The 20,473-nt window shown below is 41.6% G+C and overlaps 1 protein-coding gene and 2 non-coding genes across 6 annotated transcripts in view; all 3 read right to left on the minus strand.

Moving 5' to 3' along the window:
* Positions 1–1,419: 1,419 nt before the first annotated feature.
* Positions 1,420–20,473, minus strand: part of RABGGTB (Rab geranylgeranyltransferase subunit beta) — a 19,436-nt gene continuing 382 nt past the window's right edge. The window contains exons 1-9 of one of the 4 annotated variants that reach the window (XM_025201825.1): positions 20,220–20,465; positions 19,563–19,670; positions 17,392–17,589; positions 14,845–14,950; positions 11,537–11,589; positions 11,289–11,399; positions 9,628–9,753; positions 7,888–8,037; positions 1,420–3,005 (exon numbers count right to left, since the gene is read on the minus strand). In XM_025201825.1, the coding sequence (XP_025057610.1) occupies positions 2,865–3,005; positions 7,888–8,037; positions 9,628–9,753; positions 11,289–11,399; positions 11,537–11,589; positions 14,845–14,950; positions 17,392–17,580 (876 nt within the window). In that variant the 5' untranslated portion in view covers positions 17,581–17,589; positions 19,563–19,670; positions 20,220–20,465 and the 3' untranslated portion in view covers positions 1,420–2,864. Of the gene's footprint in view, positions 3,006–7,887; positions 8,038–9,627; positions 9,754–11,288; positions 11,400–11,536; positions 11,590–14,844; positions 14,951–17,391; positions 17,613–19,302; positions 19,421–19,562; positions 19,672–20,219; positions 20,466–20,473 lie in introns of those variants that run through there. The other 3 variants (XM_006021763.3, XM_025201824.1, XM_025201823.1) reach the window with 3 other exon arrangements.
* Positions 16,262–16,345, minus strand: LOC112549955. The gene has a single exon (XR_003093594.1). It is a non-coding gene; the product is annotated as a small nucleolar RNA SNORD45 (small nucleolar RNA).
* Positions 19,337–19,417, minus strand: LOC112549956. Its single transcript, XR_003093595.1, has one exon. It is a non-coding gene; the product is annotated as a small nucleolar RNA SNORD45 (small nucleolar RNA).

Here is a 20,473-nt window from a genome sequence, read left to right on the forward strand (position 1 = left end):
GCGGGGCGGGGCGGGGCTGTGTCCTTGCCCCGCTACTGCAGGGAAGAGGCGGTTGGACACAACCTGTCCCCACCCGGGGCGGGATCTCTTCTGCCCTCAGGTTCTCTCTCTCTGGGGCCCAGCGGTAGTAAGAAAACTCACGGGCTGGCCGGGCGCTGCCGCGCTCCCCGTCACCTGCCGCCGATGTGCTGCCCGCTGTTTTAGTGTCGTGGACGAGTCTCGCAGAGACACCCCGGCACGTCTGCTGTGCCGAGCCGGGCCGGGGTGACTATCAGCCCTTCTTCGTGCAGTGGATGCTGCAGACTCCCAGGGCAGCCAGACCCATCTTCTGGCAGCGCAACAGCACGAGGCTGCTCTGTCTGAGCACCCAAAGCCTAGTGACACCCATATAATTTTAAGGCAGCTACTACAGTTACATGTCATTGAGACATCTTTTTTAACTGCAGGCTCTTTTGCTGGTGACCCACACAGGCATCCTCAAGGGAGAGCTGAAGAAGTTCTCCGGCACCATGGTGATGCCCAGATTAAATCATTCCTAGTTGAGACCTTGAACTGATTTACACAGCTGCTCCCTGCTTCTCTGCCTGATTCAGGTTACTAACAACTGCACCTGAAGTGAGTAGACCTAACAAGGGAAGTAGAGATGAAGCCTGCCGGATTTCCAAGATTTTAGGGACAAAAGCAGCTGGGAAACAATTACAGCTGATCTGTGCCCAGCGCTCAAAGTTGCAAGGAGCCCTTCAGACTCTGCTCTACCACTGTTCAAGATACTTTTTTATCTTTCCAGACTACTCAATTGCATTTGGTTTTACAGTAGGTTCATGTTCTGTAGGTGACTTACCTATAGAACATACTGAATTTGATTTCAGCATCAAATTCAATAGCAAATTTAAACATTTCTTTAATCGATTCATTTTTTTAAAGTTTGCATTTACTAAATAACAATAAGCCATTATTGCTTAAGTATAAGCAATATTTTATAAGTCTATTGCATAGTTTGTGTTACATGTTTTGTCTTTGAAGTGTAGCTTCAATTATGAGATTGGACCAGCTTTAAAGATTATAAACTGGTTGAAGGTTCTCTGAATTTTAATTATGTATTACTTAGTCTTTCACTTTGTGGAGAAACTGGTATTTATTTTTTACAGAACTTTAAAATAAAACTATAAGGTAAGAGCTCCCCCTAGTGTCTCATCTTCAGCAACAAGTAACTAAAGAATTTCAGAGCTGCAGTGACAGAGGTGCTAACTAACACACAAGCAAGTAAAACCATTTCAGTTAGAAATACAAAGTGGGGAGGGAGTCTATACTTGCAAGCCCACAAAGAACCAAGTCAATACAGGAGGACAGCATGCATAAACTTCGAAGTGAATATTAAATAGTATAGAACAAAAAACAAAATTAGAATAATACTTTTTCTTTTCATTGTTAATAAAAATAGCGTCTTTATTTTGCATTGAGTCTGGTATGTTTCCTAAAACTAGCTGAAAGAAATTAACTGCAACTAATATTTGGTTTAACTAGGTTTGATGGGATATGCGCCACTGGGTTTTCAAACAGTTTCTTTATTCTTCTCTAACACCAAAATTCAGTGTTGAAGTAGAACAGGAATCACTGTGATTGTGTGGCGCACACACACGCAAAAGAAGTGCAAAGGATGAGGTCTGAAAAGTTTCTACATTTGGGCTGCTTACAAGAGTAAAAACACAGAACAAAACAGTACTTTACTTCTAACTGGGTGCACCTCTGTGCCAAGCCCAGCACATGCCCAGAAGAAGCATTGTGTTAGTTTGTATAGAACAGGCACTTCAGGTGGGGCATTTTTGGCACTTTTATCTATCTGATTAAATCAGCTATTAGATAAAAACACCACTGAAGCACCTGATCTATACAGATGCTGCAGAGCTGGGTTGAGCTAATTTGCTGCCTCTTCTGCTGCTGGTAAAGCACGTGTTTGTTTGTTCCACATCTGTCAGCAGCCTTGTTGTTTAAATAGTGCACAGCAGCTCTTGGGCATGACTTGGGCCCTCCCTCTAGAATGGTGTTCTTGAAATGTACTGCCCAAGCTATTCCAATCATACTACTCTCATTGCTCAAGTTGAATAGAATGGATTTTCCTGTCTCATGAAAACTTGAGATGTTTTTAAGTCCTGCCCTGGTCTTGGGATGAAAGATTTTCTCCAAAAATAGAGGAACCACCCCAGAACAGCCTGTATCACTCACCTAGGATATTGGAGGTGCAGGTTAAAGGGGAAGTCTTTATCCAAGTGTCAGCAAACCTCAATAAATACTGAAAATAGATTGTATTTCAAGTATTAAAAAAGTTTTGTTAGAGAACTTTAGGACAGTAAGTATGTGAACTAGGAATTATTTCTTTGCACTATCACCAGTTGCTATCAGTATTAAACAATGGCTAATTTAAACCAAAAGTTAAGTATTAAACAAGTGTTAACTTCAAGGTTTGATAAGTTCCATCATCTTTTTCTACAGTTAGTGCTCCATATTTACTGTCAATACATGCTTCTATCATCAAGAAATGCTCTTATGGTGGTGTGGAGAACAAAATTCATTCAAGTATTCTAATACTGCTGTGACTGTTAACAGTGTTATTAGAATGAAATGTACAAAAAAGGCCCACATATTACAGATTAGAATTTTTTCTATATCTGCTAATACAACCTAAAAGTACATTATTATACCCGGATAATCAAAACAAGCTAATTTTGACATAGTCCACATACAAAGTGACAAAGCTTACAGTAAATCAACCATTTTACTGTATTAATGTAAACATAAAATGCAAATATTCAGATGACTTCCATTCAATAAAATCAATGCAGCTCAACACAGAAGCCATTTGTGGTCTAGCTCACAAGTTCAGGCTGTACTTTTATTCTTTGAAGGACCTCTTCAGGCATACAAAAGACAGGGCTGACAGGCTTAATTTGTTCTTCTCCTAACAAAGACAGTCCAGCAATTCCAAATAAGGTGTGAAAAGGATCAACCTGAGTGGGGGGGAAAAAGAAGCAAGAACCAGTTTACATTTGGCAGCTAAAACCCTTTAGGAATGAGCTGTAAAAAGCAATACCGAGGCTAGGGACAGAAATTACACATAAACCAGTTTAAACCTGTAACAGAACAGAAGTTCAATACACGCATACTGGTTTAAAAATGGCAGAACCCAGCTTAAAATAGACCAGTATCAGATTAGGTTAAACCAGTCTATCAAACTTCTGTTCCTGATCCCTTCCTGATTCAAGTTAGATCAGTCCCCTGGTATCCCAGTATGATTTGCAGCCCCCACACTAACTCTCCATTGTAAGGGGGGGCTACTCTCGGCTAGTGCTCCTCTCCTCTACTCTGTGTCTGGACCATTTGGGCTGGCTTCACCCCCAGGGCTGTCACAGCAAAGCCTCTGCTTCCCAGCCCTGTGTTCTGCCTGTACCTGTTGGCCTGGTGGGGGGCAGCAGAAAAGAGGTGGGGGAATGGAGTCCCTACACTCTGGCCTCCTTGCAAGCTGGCGTCTGCCCAGCTGGAAGGTGCCCCCTTGCTGCAGGGGGGCCCAATCCTTCCCTCTATGGAGTACTGCATCCCTGCCACATAGCGTAGTGTTGGCATTTGCCTACTCTTCAGCTTGTGAAGACAAACTTGAGTTCCATTCATTAACAGTCCTATCTATGCAGCTTAGAGAAACCTCTGAAGATTGGATCAATTCTCCCTTGGGCTTTTTAACTGTCTGTGCTCAGCCTCAAAGAGCAAGATGGTTCATAGAGGAGACTGGGAAACCTCAATAGTGATTCAAAGTTTATTTTAGAAAATATTTCTACAGCACAAATCCCTGTTGCATATTATACAAATACTTTCAGCTGTCAGAAATAAATATTAATAAACATGTAAAACAAACAAACAGAACAATAGCCAACTTCAAGTTATATGCATGTAGCAGCAAAATGCAATGTCCCAGATGTTTAAATTGTGTATTACTACCAAAACACTATTTAAAATCTAAGTTTAACAGCATGCAGGCAGATACTGGGAAATGCTTTTTGGTCTTCTACTCCAATACCCCCAAACGCTACCACAACATGGCAGAATCAGAACAGCTCCACACTGTTAAATGTCAGAGACCAAGCTGGTTGTCTAAAGGAAGCTCTTCCATAAACTCTATATGCATGTTCTTCAGCAACATTATATTGCATTTCAGCACTTTCTCTGTACCGAAAACTGCACTGATGAGCCCGAGACATCAAACATGTAACTAGGGATAAAGCAGAGGGGAAAACTGGGATATGAGACGGTTATTTTCTGGGTTCTAAAGGATTTCTTAAGGAGATGGCAAGTTTCCCCCAAGAGGTTTCCAAACCCTATTCGCCTGCTATTATATACTGACAACATAGAAGACTCTTACTTAGTCCTGAGGATATGTACACATTTATTAGAGTCAACCTAGATAACTAACACTTGGTTGCAAGTATCCAGCTGAGCCTGAGCATGAAGAGCTGTGCTGCAAAATCCTGTCCAAGTGACTACCACCATCATTTGAGTTGTAAAGATTCTGGGACATGTTTGCTGTTTCTTTTTGTGATGTTGTATAGTCCTTTTGCAGTGTACTAGGGAGAATGTCTTTTTTCCCCTGCAAGCTCAGAAACAGTTAAGCCATTTGACAGGTAGTTTAGTGACTGGGCTGCGTGTGCACTGTAAGTGGGAAGACACTAGGCTCTAACCATATGAGCAGCAGGAGTATGTAGCCTGGGCGGAGAGAAACAAAAACAAGTATCAACAACATCACAACAAAAGAAGTTAGCTTGGACAGGAGCTGTGCAAGTGGGTGGGTTGAGACAATATATGGGTAAGAACCTGTACTAACTCTACAGCAAGGTCATACTTTTTGGATGGAATTCTCTCTCTTTTTTTTTTTTTTTTACACAAAAGCTCTTCAATTTTCTGGCAGCACAAGTAGATATTAAAAGGGACAGAAATAGTCCTCTCAGAATATGAACTGTAGAAAATGCCTGAAAGGCCAGCCTACAGCCGATTTAAGGGTCCTACACTGACCATGCCACCAGATATTCACACATTAGTATTGCAATAGTGCACAGTGAACGCATAACAAAGGGCTGCTCCTGTTCCATACAGCAACACAGGGGGAGGTCCTGGGTATGATGAGAAGGTACAACTTCCCACGGCCTGTTAGAACAAAACCAAAGTTGAAGCAGTCATGAGACTCTTGTAGCTTACACAGGAAGTCAGACAGACTCCTGAATGGCCCCAAGTTACAGGAGGGAAAAGCCACCTACATTTGGAGATAGTAATGAAGTTAAATATAGACTTGAATCAGAAGGCTTGGATCATGAGAAAATAAGTCTATCTGTATGTCATTTTCTGGGTCCTATTCGATTAAAACAGGAATTGAAAGGTCCTGCAAAATAATATTAAAAAAATCATATTATGGCATCTTACGTGCAAAATTTTACCTAGCATAAAGCATGACCTTAGTGTTAGGGGGGAAAACAGGGTTAGTTGTAAAAAAGAGAAACAAGATTTTGTTGGAAACAGGTATGGAGATTATCTGGATTGGTTAAAAGCTTTGGACACCAAACCAGAAACAGCAAATTACTAATCAGTTTCCCCACCTCCCCCTCCCCTCTACAGCACTACTCTCTACAGGGCTCAAGGGTATGCCATATATTGTGAGACAATGTACTATATTTCAGCATGGTGCTAATTTCTAAACCAGAAGCAGTGTAGTCACATTAATGCTTTAAAAAGCAACACTTAACCTACGTGGTTACTTACAAGGCTGCACTGCTTCCTCTTTAGGAACTTGGGCAGCATGTCTCAGCATAGTTCTGCTTCATAACACAGAAACATACCCCAAGCACTTGGACTGCAGTACTGAACTCCAAAAAAGATGGGAGTGTTAAAAAAAACCCCAAAAACCTTGGGGGGAGGGGGAAACCTGACTGGCTGCTATATCCAGCCTAATGACGTAAAGAAGTGTGGGAGGACCACAGGTGGCTATCTACACTTTGAAAAGCAGCTTGGAGAAGAAAGCTTCCTTTGCAGCTGGAAAGAAATGGTTTCCATTGTGTGCCTTTGGTAGAAGACAGATCAGCATCTTTACCTCATGAGATTAAGAGTTCATACTGGTCTCAAGCCCAGAGGCATTGAAGCTTACAGGTTAAGCCTTTCTTGGAAAGCCCTAAAGAGGAAAAACAGTTGATCTGACTTTCTAATTCTTGAATACAAAAGCTTCCTACTCTAAGCATATTAAAGCACTTTTTCAAGTGCAAGATGAAACACAGTTAAGAAGTTTTAATTCCCAAGTGGAAATGGGACACCAGCTTGAAAGGAAAATTGAAAACTGATTCAAATCACTAAGAAAAGTAAGAGGTCAAAGGGGAAGGAAGAGCCTGAATAAAACACAGTAAAACTTTCCCCTCAATTTTTAGCAAGAAAGATTGCTTTTAATTAACTTTAAGAACTGACAAGCATTCTACCAGGATACAAAAAGAGATGTGGATAGCATCATGCAAAGTCCTATACTACCTCAACTCTATCTTATTAGTGGTTCAAAAAGAAAGTCAAATGGAAATTATATCCTTTCAATTTCACACTCCCAACAGCTGTTACTTGGAAATACAGGGAACAGACCAGATAAAGCACAACTTGATGCTACTCCCCTTTAAGGTTGGCATGAAAAAGACCTTTGATAAACACGAGCAATAGCCATGAAAGCTGGTCTAGACAGCTATACAGAGAAGTAAAACAAGTGACAGTTTATAGCTGACCTAATCCCTTTGAGGCAAGATAAAAAAAATCCTGTTTCCCACATTTATTTGTCAATGCAGATTTACACCTATGGGCTAAGCTAGCATAACAAAACACCCCACCACAACAATTCAAAACTCACATGAGATCAGGCCAACAGTAAGTCTTTTAAATAGTGAAGAGAACCCAAGTTGGTATGAGCTCCAAAGTTTATAAATAGGATTAAAAAGGGGTTTAGGTATATTAAAAGGAGTATCCCACCTCTGCCTAAGGGCTTAGCTCTCTCAAACATACCAGTTTCTCATCTTGGCCAGCAAGTCACAGTTCTTAACTACAAGAGGACACACTGGTCACGTCTAAATGTTCATTAATGTGCCATAATTACAGTGCATTAATTTTAGTACCTGTAATGACAGGTACTTAACTTAATGTACCGTAATCGGCACTACTGCATATTAGTGCAAATGAATAGTATTTGTGTGACATTAATGCGCAGTAGACAAAATCTACTGCGCATTAGCATAGCAGGCAAAACCCGCACTAATGTGCAGTAGAATTACAGTCAACTGTGCTCAAAGTGTCTTGTGTATACATGCCCACACAGTCTTTTTGCTGACTGGATTGCAATTTGACCTAAAATATATAAATATAGTTCTCAGAAGTCTTAAATGTTACTTTCACATTTTTTTGTGTAGTTCCCTTCAGCTTTTTTCCTCCCAGATTTTACTTAATTTAATCCACATCAATAAATGCAACCAGACTATTTTAAAAGATATATTAGTAACTAACTATCATACAGCTTTTTACTGGGGCATTAGAATAGAACTATTACTGGTACACCCTACACTCAGATTTTATTAAAAAAAACTAGGGATTGTTTACTCTCAATCTTCAAGTGGTAGTTTAAATAGGGAAAGGTCTAGAAGCCAGTCTGATGGAAACCTAGACAAGCCAAGATAACATTACGTGTCTTATTCTACACAAGTGATCATGTGAATAAGTTGTTTTTATTTGTTTTTGCAAAGCTGAACATCTGGCTTGTACGTTTGAAATGAGAAATGTACATTTTGAGATAGAAATAAGTTGTCAAATGAACTACAGAAATATATAACTTGCCATATCTCCCGGTCTGTCAGCAAATCCTCCAGTCTCTTCATCCTGGCAAGCCAAGATAAAGCACCGCAGTTTCTCTCGGTCAATCCAATGTAATCTGCCAATTATCTTCAGGGATGCTAACACCCACCATGAATAGCATACGTCTGGCAACTGGCAAGTATAGAAAGAGGATGTTAAAGTTACATTTTGGTTCTGAACACATGGTTGCAGAAGTAACACTGATATTTGTTAACTCACTCACCACACTACAGTAGGCAGAGACATCACCATATCACCAATAAAGAAAACTTTGGAGCACTGTTCTTCTGTCCCAAAGAGAACAGAGGTCCTCTACACAGTCTCAAGTTTCTTTCTCCCTCTTAAGGCTGCATACAGCAGTACAACTAGGACAGAGATGTAGCAAGCTCACTGGGGTACCTGGGCGTGCTAACTACTGTAGACTGATCGGAGGACATACAGGGAATGGGGCAAAAGCCCTTGTGCCCTATGGCCCCCCACCCCCTCATACATGCATACTGGGAGCAGAGCTATACCTGCTCTGGCAAAAGCTCCCGAAGGGAGGAGGGGACAGTGAGAGCTCTATTCAGCTTGATCTATATCCCTCCCTCTTTCCCCCTCCCCACCAAAGGAAAATTCTGGCACTCCCTCCTAGTTGGTGCCTCGCTTACCCTTCCCTAGTTAGGTTACTGAACTAGGACTGGGTGACCAGGGTATGAGTCCTAGGCACTGACTATGGGGAGGACACCAAAAATGGTAGCAGGAGGATATCCAGGGGCCACTAGCTGTGGCCAGACAGACTAAAGGCAGGAGCCCCTGGCTGCACAATCACAAGAGTTTTGCTGCTTTTCATACTTGCCATTTTCTTCTAAAGGATTTGGCACTGAAGAGGAGATTCACTTAAACAGGAGCGTTTCTTTTACTAGAAGTCACAAGAGGTTTGATACTAAATAATTTAACAAATAGCTCTAAAATCTGAAAGCATTTCTCTGCTGAAAAACTCCAGACTTCAAACTAACCGAAATCTCCACTTTTAAGGTCATTCCCTTGTTGATTTTAAATGGTATTCTACACAAGATAAAAGGTACAACAAAAGCCAACTTTTTTCCTCGTTCTTTACAAATAAGAATAAATACGTTAGTACAAAGAATTCCTCAAATCATCACAATATATTACAGTCCAGTTTAACAAGACAAGTAATTTCAAAATGAGAAGGGTCAATTGGGGCCTCAAAACATACATTAAGGACAGTCCAGGCTGGATCTTAAAACCAGGGATTAGAAAATCAAGATTAACAGTAAAAATGCTGAAGCTTCAAAAAGAACTTGAAAAAGTCCATGAAAAGAGGTGGGCAAATCTTTTGCTGGCACAGGCTGCCGTTTCCAAACCCGCCATGGCCACAACTGTGCTCCCTGGAGAGGCCAGCCGCCTGCGCTTACCCTCGTTAACAATCCCCATCCCCTCTCCAGTAAGGGTAAATGAAGACAGGGCAGAGCAGCAGGCCCCACAGCAAAAGGGAACGCTGTAGAAGGGATGAGAACAGCACAGCTCCGTGCCACTGATCTTCTGTGCCAGACTGTACCCTTTTGGGCCAAATCAGACCTCTCTGGAGGGCCAATCCTGTACATAAGCTGTAGGTTACCAAGCCCCGGTTCATTACTTCCTCATTCCCAGAAAATAAAAACCACCACTTCATAAATAAGGATTGTTAAACAATGTTTCATTTTAAGATGATCCAAATACCTTCTCTGGCCTTCCATTGAGTCCCCCAGAGGGTAACTGACGTTCACAAAGCCACCAGCCCAGCAAGTCAGCATTTATTTGGTGTAACTGGCCTGTTATAGCCAGAAATCCTGTGCAACAATAGATCTAAAATTACAGACATAAAGTTCATGTGTATTTAAGAACTAAATACAGCTTAACAGACTAAACAAAGGATGAAATCAGAATTCCAATCTGGAACCCACTTTCATAATTGTTTTTTTTTTTTTCCAATTTAGCTTTTCATTTAAATTCTCTTCAAAAGAGACAGAAGAGAGTTTTTGTTGTTGTTGTTTTTTTTTTTTTTTTTAATTTTATTATTTTTTTTTTTAAAGACCAAACAAGCTTAGTGAGGCTGTCTAACTGCTGGCCTGCAGGCTCTTGCTCGGATGCCACTTCTTGCATTGCTTCTGCTGCTGAAGCAGCTGGGGTCTCCAGGCTCCCCCACCCTCCTCTGTTTTTTTCTTCCTGCCAAGGAAGCAGTAGGGGCTTCCAGCCCTGCCCACACAAGGTGGGGAGGGGGCAGGAGGCATGGTGAGCAAGAAGGGGTGGAAGGGAAAAGAGGGGAGTGTATGTGCAGCCCCCGGCTACTCAGAAGTTGGGCAGCCCTGTCTTAATATATGAGGGTCCCCAGAGATAATTGTTATATTATGTGTGTTACGTGTTTCAACATTTCTTTAAACAGCTTTTATAGTTTCATTACTACAAAAGAATTATTTCGCATCGTGGCACTCAGCATAAAATATGAAAGTTGAACTCATTATTGTGACATTTACATTTAAAAGTATTAACATATTATGCTCAAGTTGACTATTTCTATCCACTGGATGTTCAGAGTAAGCATGGGAAGCAGCTTCCTGCCAATTTCAATTACATGTAAATTTAAAGAAAAAAAAAAAAACCTCATAGGTTTTCCTCCTTGGCATTTATGCACTCTTAACTGTACTGGTTCCTCTTCCAATCAGCCTGACTGTCATCTTAAAAAGATTTCTGCCAGCATCTTCATCAAGGAATTTGTTACATCACCATTGCAACATGCCACCTCATTGTAGATTCCACTAATCAAAGTTCAAGTTTCCCTTTCACTTTGCAGCCTACTTGTTTACTTTACTATTTATTTACAGTCCAAATTAATATCTTAGTATGAATGGTTAAGACATTAACCAATGAGAAAACCAGTGAATGCAAAGTGAATTGATATATCTATCTAATATAGTAGATAAGACTTAAACTATGATAATTCCATTATGAAATTCAAAAATTCCTCCCTAATAATACCTGTGGAGCCTGAATGCCAACAATTATTCTAAATATTTTTTTAAGTTAAACATTGTTTCAGCTCACCTTTGAAGGCTAAAATGGAAAAAAAAAAAAAGTACCATCATATCATTCCAATGGATTTTTACATTTGAAAATCAATTCACTCCTAAATCTTTAACAGACCAATCTGTTATCTGTACCTGTTGTAAATTCAGAGACTAAAAGTAATATATGGTTGGGAAGAGGCAAAAGAAAAAAAAAAAAGCAAGCTTCAGTTTGCATCACTATTTCTAACACCTATCAAATTAAGAAACTAGATATTCGATAGTTGAGCAGTTGTTGCTAACTTTAAAATATTCCACAACAGAAGCAGAAGTACTTACTTGCCCTGCATGCGATTCAGATCCTGGCCTACAACCAAATCCACCATCAAAGTTCATACAGGACAGGACAAATTCTACGGCTTTTTCCACATCAATAGCATCCAACTTCCCCTGAAAGTCAGAAAAACTTCCAATGCATTTTTACTACAACCACATAAATTAAACAAAGCTTCTGCCTGTCATCTATTGAGAAATATGTTCAGCATGTATGTCAAAGCTTAATGCCTATGTACTAAAGAACAACTTACCAGAAGTGCTAATGTTGCCGCAGCACAGAAAGAAAATCTTGTATCTATTTCTCCTAAGGGAGTGAGAAAGAGAGTCACTATAGAAAATTAATTGTGACAGAAATATGTATTTATACACAAAATTCTTGTGAAGAGCTGATTATTAAATGGAATTTGCACCCACATTTTCTAACAAGATGAGAACCATCAACCAGTATATATGCATTTTTCCCTAATGCTTTTTAACCAATTGCACTAAACAAAACAATGTCTCTTGCACATGAGCCCTTGGATAATTTTGTGTTTAGTGAGGTAATATCCAGGTTATTTCTAGAAGTTACCATTAGCTAAAATACTCTTTTTTATAATTTATTAAGAGCTCCCACTAGTTCATTTGTGCACTGAATATAAAAATACAGAACTTGTTAGCCAACATCAATAGTGAAAAATAAATCCACCATCATCCATAACACCCAACCCCTTCAGACATCTTGATGGGAAAATCTACAGACTCAAAAGCCTTTGGTAAAAAGCTTCAAAGTGCATCTTCAAAATATCCTAACATTAGACGACCTCTGAGCATATTGGAGGCAACTAGCACGAAAATATATAAAAAACCCCCCATGGTCTCGGATCATCAAGAACTCTGTGCTTTAACCTAAATTTAATATTTAAACTTAAATATAACAGAAAAAGTCTTAGTGAAGTTCTGGTTATACCACTAAAAAGAGCTTATTATTTTATTTGGCAAAGCAATGTAAACTAAGCCAATTGGTTGTTCATTGGTTGGCTGGTTCATTTTATTGAACCAAAAAAAAAAAAAAATTATATCTTGGGCAAAATACAAAATGCTTCAACTATTGTAGTTTTAACATCCTGCAAGATCTTTAAAGTGACTAAAAGATTATTTCTCTTAGACCTACAAAAACAGAACTAAAGACAATATAACTCCAAAGTAATTGTTTTGCAATCAGATCAATAGTCTCAACAGCTACTGACTGCAACATCCTTGTTTACTTCATTATTAAGCAGAAAATTCCTTTTGCAAACCAAATTAATATACATCATAATGTTAAGGTCTCTAAAATATTACTGTAACAGGGAACCCCTGCCACTATGATTAAGAAGGCCTGAAAGAACAGGAAAGCTGGGGCCAGGAAGGGTAGCAAGGAACAGCAATCTAGGTAGACTGAGCCAGGGACTAAAAAAGCCAGCTGCCTAATGAAGCAATTAGCTGCATTCAGTTCATGGGTACAGAAGACCCGGTCACATGGCCAAAGGAGACTGGGCTTGGGTATACAAGCCCAGGCTCTGACAATGCAAGGGACAGCTCCTGCATGCAGCAGGGGGAGGATCTCCCAGGAGAGAGGGGCTGCTGGAGATGGACAGGCAGATACCAAGCCACTTAGGGGAACTGGGGTGAGATTGCTGACAGAGATAGGGTCTGAGGGGCAACATTTACTGTAAGGGAGAAAGACTATTTTGTGAAGCAGCTGCCTTGTGTTTGTGTTCTGTTTTGAACTTAAGACTGGAGGACCAGGTTGTAGCTATACACAGAGAAGGCCACAAACAGGAATGCCTGGATGGTACTCTCCTGCTAGGTGCGTCAGAAATTAGCCCCAAGCCAGAGAAGGCGTGGTGAGACTGGAACCCCAGGAAGGGCTGCCAGCAGCAGGGCCAATATCCTGGAGCTAAAGTCTTAAAATAGTAGACCAAGACTGATAGTGTGGCCAGAGAAAGGGGGCCACTGAAGCCCCAACAAGTGCTCAGAAGACTATGGGGATACACTCGAGGAAGAACTCAGCTCCCAGTGGGGAGCTGATCTGGCTGGGCAAACAAGATGAGCAGAAAGGTTATCCCAGGCACCACCTCCACCAACAGCAAGCAAAATAACAGCAAGTCATGGGACGTGAGAGACTGGAGGTGAGGCAAGGCTAGGGGAGAGCCAGAAGACAGGTCGGACAGGTCGGTGGCGGGGGGCAAGGGGGAGAGACCTGGTGCCGAGATGGCAGTCGTCCCCCTCCAATTTATATTGGAGTAGTAAGGTACCATCAATGTATAGCTTCTAACAGTGGTCCTCAAGCTTTTTTGTACTCTAGGCACCCCTCCATAAAACTTTGAAATTGGGTGCCACTCAATTCATAAATAATTAGTTTATTTATTCAGTGCCTGTCTACTTGCTAAAAAGGATGAGCAGTGATTTTAAAGAAGCTTGCGATTATCAGCTTAGTTTATCTAGCTCCTGTTTTCCTCACACCTTGGGGCACCCTTCAAAAGCATCTGGCAGCACCCCAGGGTACCACAATATCCTGGTTGTCAATCACTACTCTAACAAATTTAAGCTTACAGCTACTTCTATGCAGGTTAAGTAGTTTCTGTTTCTTAGGTCTCTTCCTGTATAAGTTCAGGGTCTTCTAGAAAAACATGCCAATGATTTTACATGAAGCCTTTTCATATAGCTTTGGAAATAATAACAGTTAATACATACTACAGGTTTCCCTCGCTTTATACAGGTTCTGTATGTGCGAATTATGCGATGACCCTTTTTATACCAAAAATTTGTTTTATGCAAGGTAAATTCACTCTTATGCAATCGGTGTGGTGGAAGCCCGCAGTCAGCTGCTTTGTGCAGTACATTGTGGGAGTGGCGCGCACAAAATAGTCTCCTGTGTGGATCTGTTCTCCTCGCTTGTTGCCTGCGACATGTGTTTCTATAGTTGCCATCCCCATTATGCCTTCTAAGCTAGCGGGACGCTTATATCCTACTCCTCTCTGCTGTTGGCGAGTACTAAAAATGTCTTGTAAAAGTGGAAGAAATGGGTCTGGGAGTCAGTACAATCAAGGTCTTGGAACGTATCCCTATTTGTTACACTATAAAGTGGGTTCCCTTTATGCAAATTCAAGTTATATGCTGTTTTCCAGGAATGCATGTATAGCATAAAGTGAGGGAAACTTGTATGCAACAATACAAAAAACCCTCGCTATTTGCGGGTTCGGCATTCGCGGTTTCAAATATTTGCAAATGCTGAACCCGCATCTTCAATACACTTAAAGAAGCTACTTAGGCACTCTGCGCTGGCTGCAGCTGGGCTCCCACTGTTGTCAGCACAGCCGTGCCCCACCTGCCCCTCCCCCCCCACCCCCAGCCACTGGGGGCACTGCATTCATGAATGCCGTGCCTTAAATCGGGGATTTCGCCATTTGCAGGGGATACAAAAACGTATCCCCCAAGAATGGCAAGGGTCTCCTGTATACACAAGAGCTTTTTCTTTACTGCTTCAGACTGAAGTGTGTCAACCCATTCTCCATTTTAAAAATAAAAAAATTACCCCATTTGTCTCCTGCAAATGACCCATCTTCTTTTTGAAGGCTCTGTACATATTCCACAATTTTATTTACATCAACAACCTGGAGACTGTCATATAAAATAAGAATCTGCAAAATAAAAACCAGTAACAAAAAATATTAGAAATAGAGTAATGCTCCCTAGAATTTACCAGAAAAATATCAGGACTCAATTTCTAAGTTATAGAAACTTAACTAGCATTGACAAGGTTTCTTACTACTCTGAAACCATCAGTTAAATTGCAGCTCACTTTTCACTATGTACCTGTTTGAGTTCGGGATTTCTATGTCTGATGCTATACCATCCTCCATTCCCGATTTCTCCTCCAAAACAGCTAAGGACAATTTCAGTAATTTTTAATTTTCGGGAAAATTTTAACCACCTTTTTGATCCAGTGATCATTGCCTAAGTTCAATGAACCTGAAGAAAAGACTCTGCAACTCTAACTCCAAGTATGGAGTTTGAAGCAATCCAAATTAAGATCTTTAGAGTTTAGCATCACACAGAAGCTTTAGTTTAGACTAGTGTTGCAGTCTACTTCCTTAAGGATGATCACACTAAATGATTCCTCCAGCATATTGTATAAATCCACTTTTCTCTCTGGAAATTGACAACACGGTGCACAACATTTACTTTGGATAAAATGTTGTTCTTCAGCAAAAAAACAAACAAACAAACAAAAAACAAACAAAAACAAACAAAAAAAAAACCAACTTGATTTTTGAGGAAGTTGTAAGTAAATATAACCCAGAAAAGGGGTTACTCATTTGTGTGTCAGGTGCCAGCAACTATACTCAATTTCACTCTGGATTTGGCCATTTCCTTAACCTACTTTGGGCAACAAACTTTGCAGAACCGGTCGGACCCGTTTCTTACCGTGGAGTAAAAACATGAATATCCAATACTCTTTGGATTGAAAATTAAAACAGAAGTTAAGATGCCTATGCTATTGTAATAATAAATTTGAAACTTCAGAAAACCAAAAAGACACGAGCTAAGGCTCCTATGGTAACATTTACCCAACTTGTGTATATTTTGTACTTTGAATTGGTATTTCCCGAGTTTTAAAAGTTGCAGACTTAGCCAACATAGGATTTCACTGTCCTCAAGCCCTCATCACATTTAAGCTGCAAATCTATTTGGTATTTTAATTCCTCCTAGCAACATGAACATTATGCAAAGGAAGGTTAAACAAGTATGTTTCAGATAAAGAAAGAGGAACCTCAAGCCTTAGTCCGTCCACGAGCTGGAAGTACATATGATTTGACTAACCAGAACAGACAAACCCATTTATGCATGCAGCCCAAATTTACTTTAAGAATCGCTTTTATCTTCCCATTTATGATGAAAGTAGATTATCATAAATTCTAGAGACTGCAGAACCCAATGTTATGATATCCTAGGTCTCAGAGTAATTCTAGAGCTAAAGTGACAATGATCATCAACTTTAGAATCAGATAATATATGCCAACTCATCACTGACCTAGAAGGCTACATTGCCACTTCTCGGAACCAGAGATCTTCTCTTTCACCTTATCCAAAATGTACCTCTCTCTTTCCTCCTCTCTCCCCCAGCTCATTTTCCATAGAAGATCTAAGCTGCAATATTTCTAATTTCTGTATAGGGTTTCTAATTTCTGTATAGAAATACATTTACATGAAGTTAAACTTTTCCCCCCCCCACCCCCATGGGTGCTGAAATCTGGTTTGGGTAGCATTTCTCACCACAGTGTAAATGCAGCCTGACTGTACAGGTGTAAAAAACTTTGATCTGTGGAAGAGAGACCGTGAATGCAACTGGGAGGATCTCTGCTGTATCATTTTCAACATTTCCTGTCAGCTACAGCTGGCATGACCTCACCCTCACCTTGAAAGAAGGCTCTGCGATGTTAGCTGATTATGGGTAGGAAGGCAGGCTGGGGAAAAACTAAGGCAAATGTTGGCTGAGAATGACAAGATGCATCCTGGTCAACCTTTGTGAGTGGAGCCCTCACACCAAAAAGATAAAAATTTGTAATAGGTTAATTTAAAGATTACATTACTATTTTACTCCTCAAATGTGTACCTATTAGGCTAGTAAAACTTTGAAATAGCAACTTTTCATTAAAACTTACAATTCAGACATGACATATAAAGGAAAAGAAAGGGAAACACATTCTAACGTAAACTATAACTATTTCTGTCTTATATAAATAGCAGCTTATTTCCCCACCCAAAAAGATATCCAGACAATTCAGACAGTCATTTGAAATTTTCTTGAAACTGCTGCATGATATGAACAAAAATTATTACCACAAGGCCCCAACCCGCAAAGAAAAGCAAGGCATTCTTCATCAGGACACAGTATCACCCTAATACTACCATAATTAAATTTAAAAATTAGAAAAACTCTTTTTTTTTTTTTCTAGTGAACAAGAGGTACTGAAATAGAGCATTTCAAGGTGCTAAAGAAATAATACACCTTGCTGGTACCTGTACAGTCAGATTAATTTAACTATCACCAATAATGCTTTTATTTCTATATATTTACCTGGACAGCACTAAGGGTATATAAAAGGTGAGGATCATGACCTATGCTGGCACTTATTCCACCACACTCATGTTGGCATGATTTGATGAAAGCTAGAATTTCTTCTTTGCTCATTCGGTGCAGGTGTCCCATGAGATCCATTACTGTCAGTCCCCAGTAGACACCACTCATCCTCAAGTACTCCGACATACAGTACTCCTAAGTAGTACAACATTTTAGTTCTTAAAATAGACAAAAGACACACATAACCACAAATTGAGGTAATGTTTGTTACTGCAGCTACAAATATAAAATGTTTAGTATGCTTTAATTCTGTAAGGCTGCAGGTTCAAGCTAACACTATATCTAGACCTTAACAAAAGCAGATGCCCCATCCCATCAACAAGGCAAACTGCCCTTTAGTCTAAACAGCTTATATACATAAGATTGACTCAATATTAGAGGTGCACTGATACATTGGTCCGATATCGGATCGGTACTGATATAAAGAAAAATGGCTGTATGGATATTGGCCCGATAAATGCCTGTGCTGTGCACAGCCACAGTACAGCACTCAGGAAGCAAGAAGCAAAGCTAGTAACGTGGAGAGCTACCTCCAGCTGTTAAGTCCAGTGTAGTGGAAGGTAAGAAGGGAAGGGAAACTGGACACGCACGCACGCGCGCGCACGCACAAACCCCCCCGTGGTGAGGGAGGGGCAGGTGCTGCCCAGATGAGCCAGGGCTGCAGCTTGATGGGGGGGAAGAAGGCAGCTCCTACCACTGCTTGCGCGCCACGATGGCAGGGAGTGGGGGCATGAACCCCTGGATCTGCACAGGGCAGGCTGCAGCCGGGGCTGTGAGGAGCTCTTCTCGGCAGGGGCTGGGCTCGGAGCAGGTGCTGGCAGCACTGGGAGGATGCTGCATCCACCTCAAATTCTGCTGACGCTCCGCTCCCAGCGCTGCCTCAGCTCTTCCTGGCGCGTGGGTGGAGGCAGGGCATTGAGCAAGGGCTGTGCTGGGTGGCTGGCAGCACTGGGAACGAAGCAGCGGTGAAATATGGAGTGGATGCAGCATCCTCCCAGTGCCACCAGCGTTCACTCTGAGCCCAGCCCCGCACTGAGAAGAGCCCCGCACAGCCCTGGCTGCAGCCCACTCCACACAGATCTACAGGGCACACGTCCCTGTGCCCTCCCAGGGTGCAAGCAGTGGTGGGAGCCGTCCCCCCCTCCCCCAAGAGCCAGGGGCATTGATCTGCTCCCTGCCCCATATCCCTTCCACCACACCAGGCTTACCAGCTGGAGGCATCTGTATTGGAAATCTGATTGGAATCAGCCAATACACCTTCATAAATATTGGTTATTGGTATTGGCCCCCAAAATCTCTATCGGTGCACTCCTACTAAATATAGCCATGAATTCAACAGCTAACTTTTCCTAAACTTTCCACCTCAAATGGCTAAGGCACAAGGTCAAGTTACCTACCCATACTTATGCAACAAGCTTGGCCCAGACCACTAGCTAAAATTTTCTTGGCTAAAGGTCCTTTGCTTACATTACCTCCACAAATGCTCCCCCGGCAGTCAATTAATGATATTGCTGCTAACTGCCAAAACTAAAGAAACACAAAGTAGGAACAGTAAAAGAAAAATCTTGCGTTTATCTGAAGCCATTATTACAATCCTTCTCGAGTCACCTGTACCCATGATTTTCATATGGCATTTGTTTTATAGTTGTTTATATATTACTTATTTTGCTGTATGCATCTGGCATAAGATAAATTTCAGCTATGATCAGAAATACCAATTTTAAACTAGAACTGAAATCTTCTAGCGAATTCAGATTAAATCTAGCAAGCCAGCAAGTTTTGGACAGAGATTTGCTACAGTAGACAGAATAAAACACATTTAAGATCAAGCTTTTTGTCACCACTCACCTATTTAGCCTAGTAAGCAAATTAGTACATTTCCCAGGTCTCAGAGTAATTCTAGAGCTAAAGCAGTAATCTTCAGCTTTAGTCAGATAATACATGCCAAGGCTCATCACTGACCTAGGAAAACTACCGTTACCACTATGCAAAACTAAATCCTTTTTGCTTTTGCACCATAACACAAGAAGCCTCCCACCCTGTCCGTTCAAGAAAGGGCAACATGCAGCATTTCTAAGAGAATGGGAAAAATAACAGTTGCTACATACATAGTCATCTTTTTTTGTTCCATAGGAAGCTATATAGTCTGCATGTTTCTCCAGAAGCAGTGTGCTTGGGGCATCAGGTTTTATTATAACATCTTTTTGTGGTGTCCCCTAAAAAAAAAAAAAAAAATATAATCAAATTCTGAATTGTTACCCAGGTAAGCGGGTAAGGCCTTTACCATCTAACGCAAGGGTTATCAATGCTTTTGACCAGAGTGCCAAAAATACGCCAAGTCGAGGCGTAGGCCAGGGTTGGGATGCCAGGGGCAGATCACAGGGGAGCCATGAAGGGCCCAATCCTTGTTGCTGGCGGTGGCTGCACATGCCTCTGGGTAGACTGTGGGAAGGGCAGGGTTGCACTGCCCTGCCCTGCGCACAAGATGCACGTGTAGCCACCGCCTGGCAGGGAGCTGGTGCTGGAGCTCTGGATCCCGCTGAGAAGGGCTGGCTGCCTGCCCCAGCCGGCCTGGGCTCTAGGCAGTTGTGGCAGACTGCAAACGTCTGCCCTGGGCTCTGAAGCACTGGCTGCACGTGGGCCTCTGGGCACAAGATGGAGAAGGGGCTGTGGCAATGCAAGCCTGGCCTCTCCCCTGCCACCCACCCAGCGGTGCACATGCAGTTATCTCCTTGGAGCCTGGCCCTGGCTTGAGCCCAACGCACCTGTTTGCAGCCTGCCTGCTGGAGCCAGCTTGGGCTCTTAGCACCTGCTGCCAGCCACCCTTGCAGCCTCCCAACCACCTGCTGCGAGCAGCCTCTGCCCTGCTCTGCGGCTGGCAGCCACCACCCAGAACCAGGTGGCTGTGATGTGCGGAGCAAAATGGCCTCCGTCCCTTGCTCTGGCACGTGGTGGGGGTAGCTGACCCCCGCCCTAACGTTTTTGATAGTGGCTTTCAACAAGACAGAACAGAAGCAGC

This window comes from Alligator sinensis, unplaced genomic scaffold, assembly GCF_000455745.1.
Source record: "Alligator sinensis unplaced genomic scaffold, ASM45574v1 scaffold853_1, whole genome shotgun sequence".
Classification (NCBI taxonomy): Eukaryota; Metazoa; Chordata; order Crocodylia; family Alligatoridae; genus Alligator; species Alligator sinensis.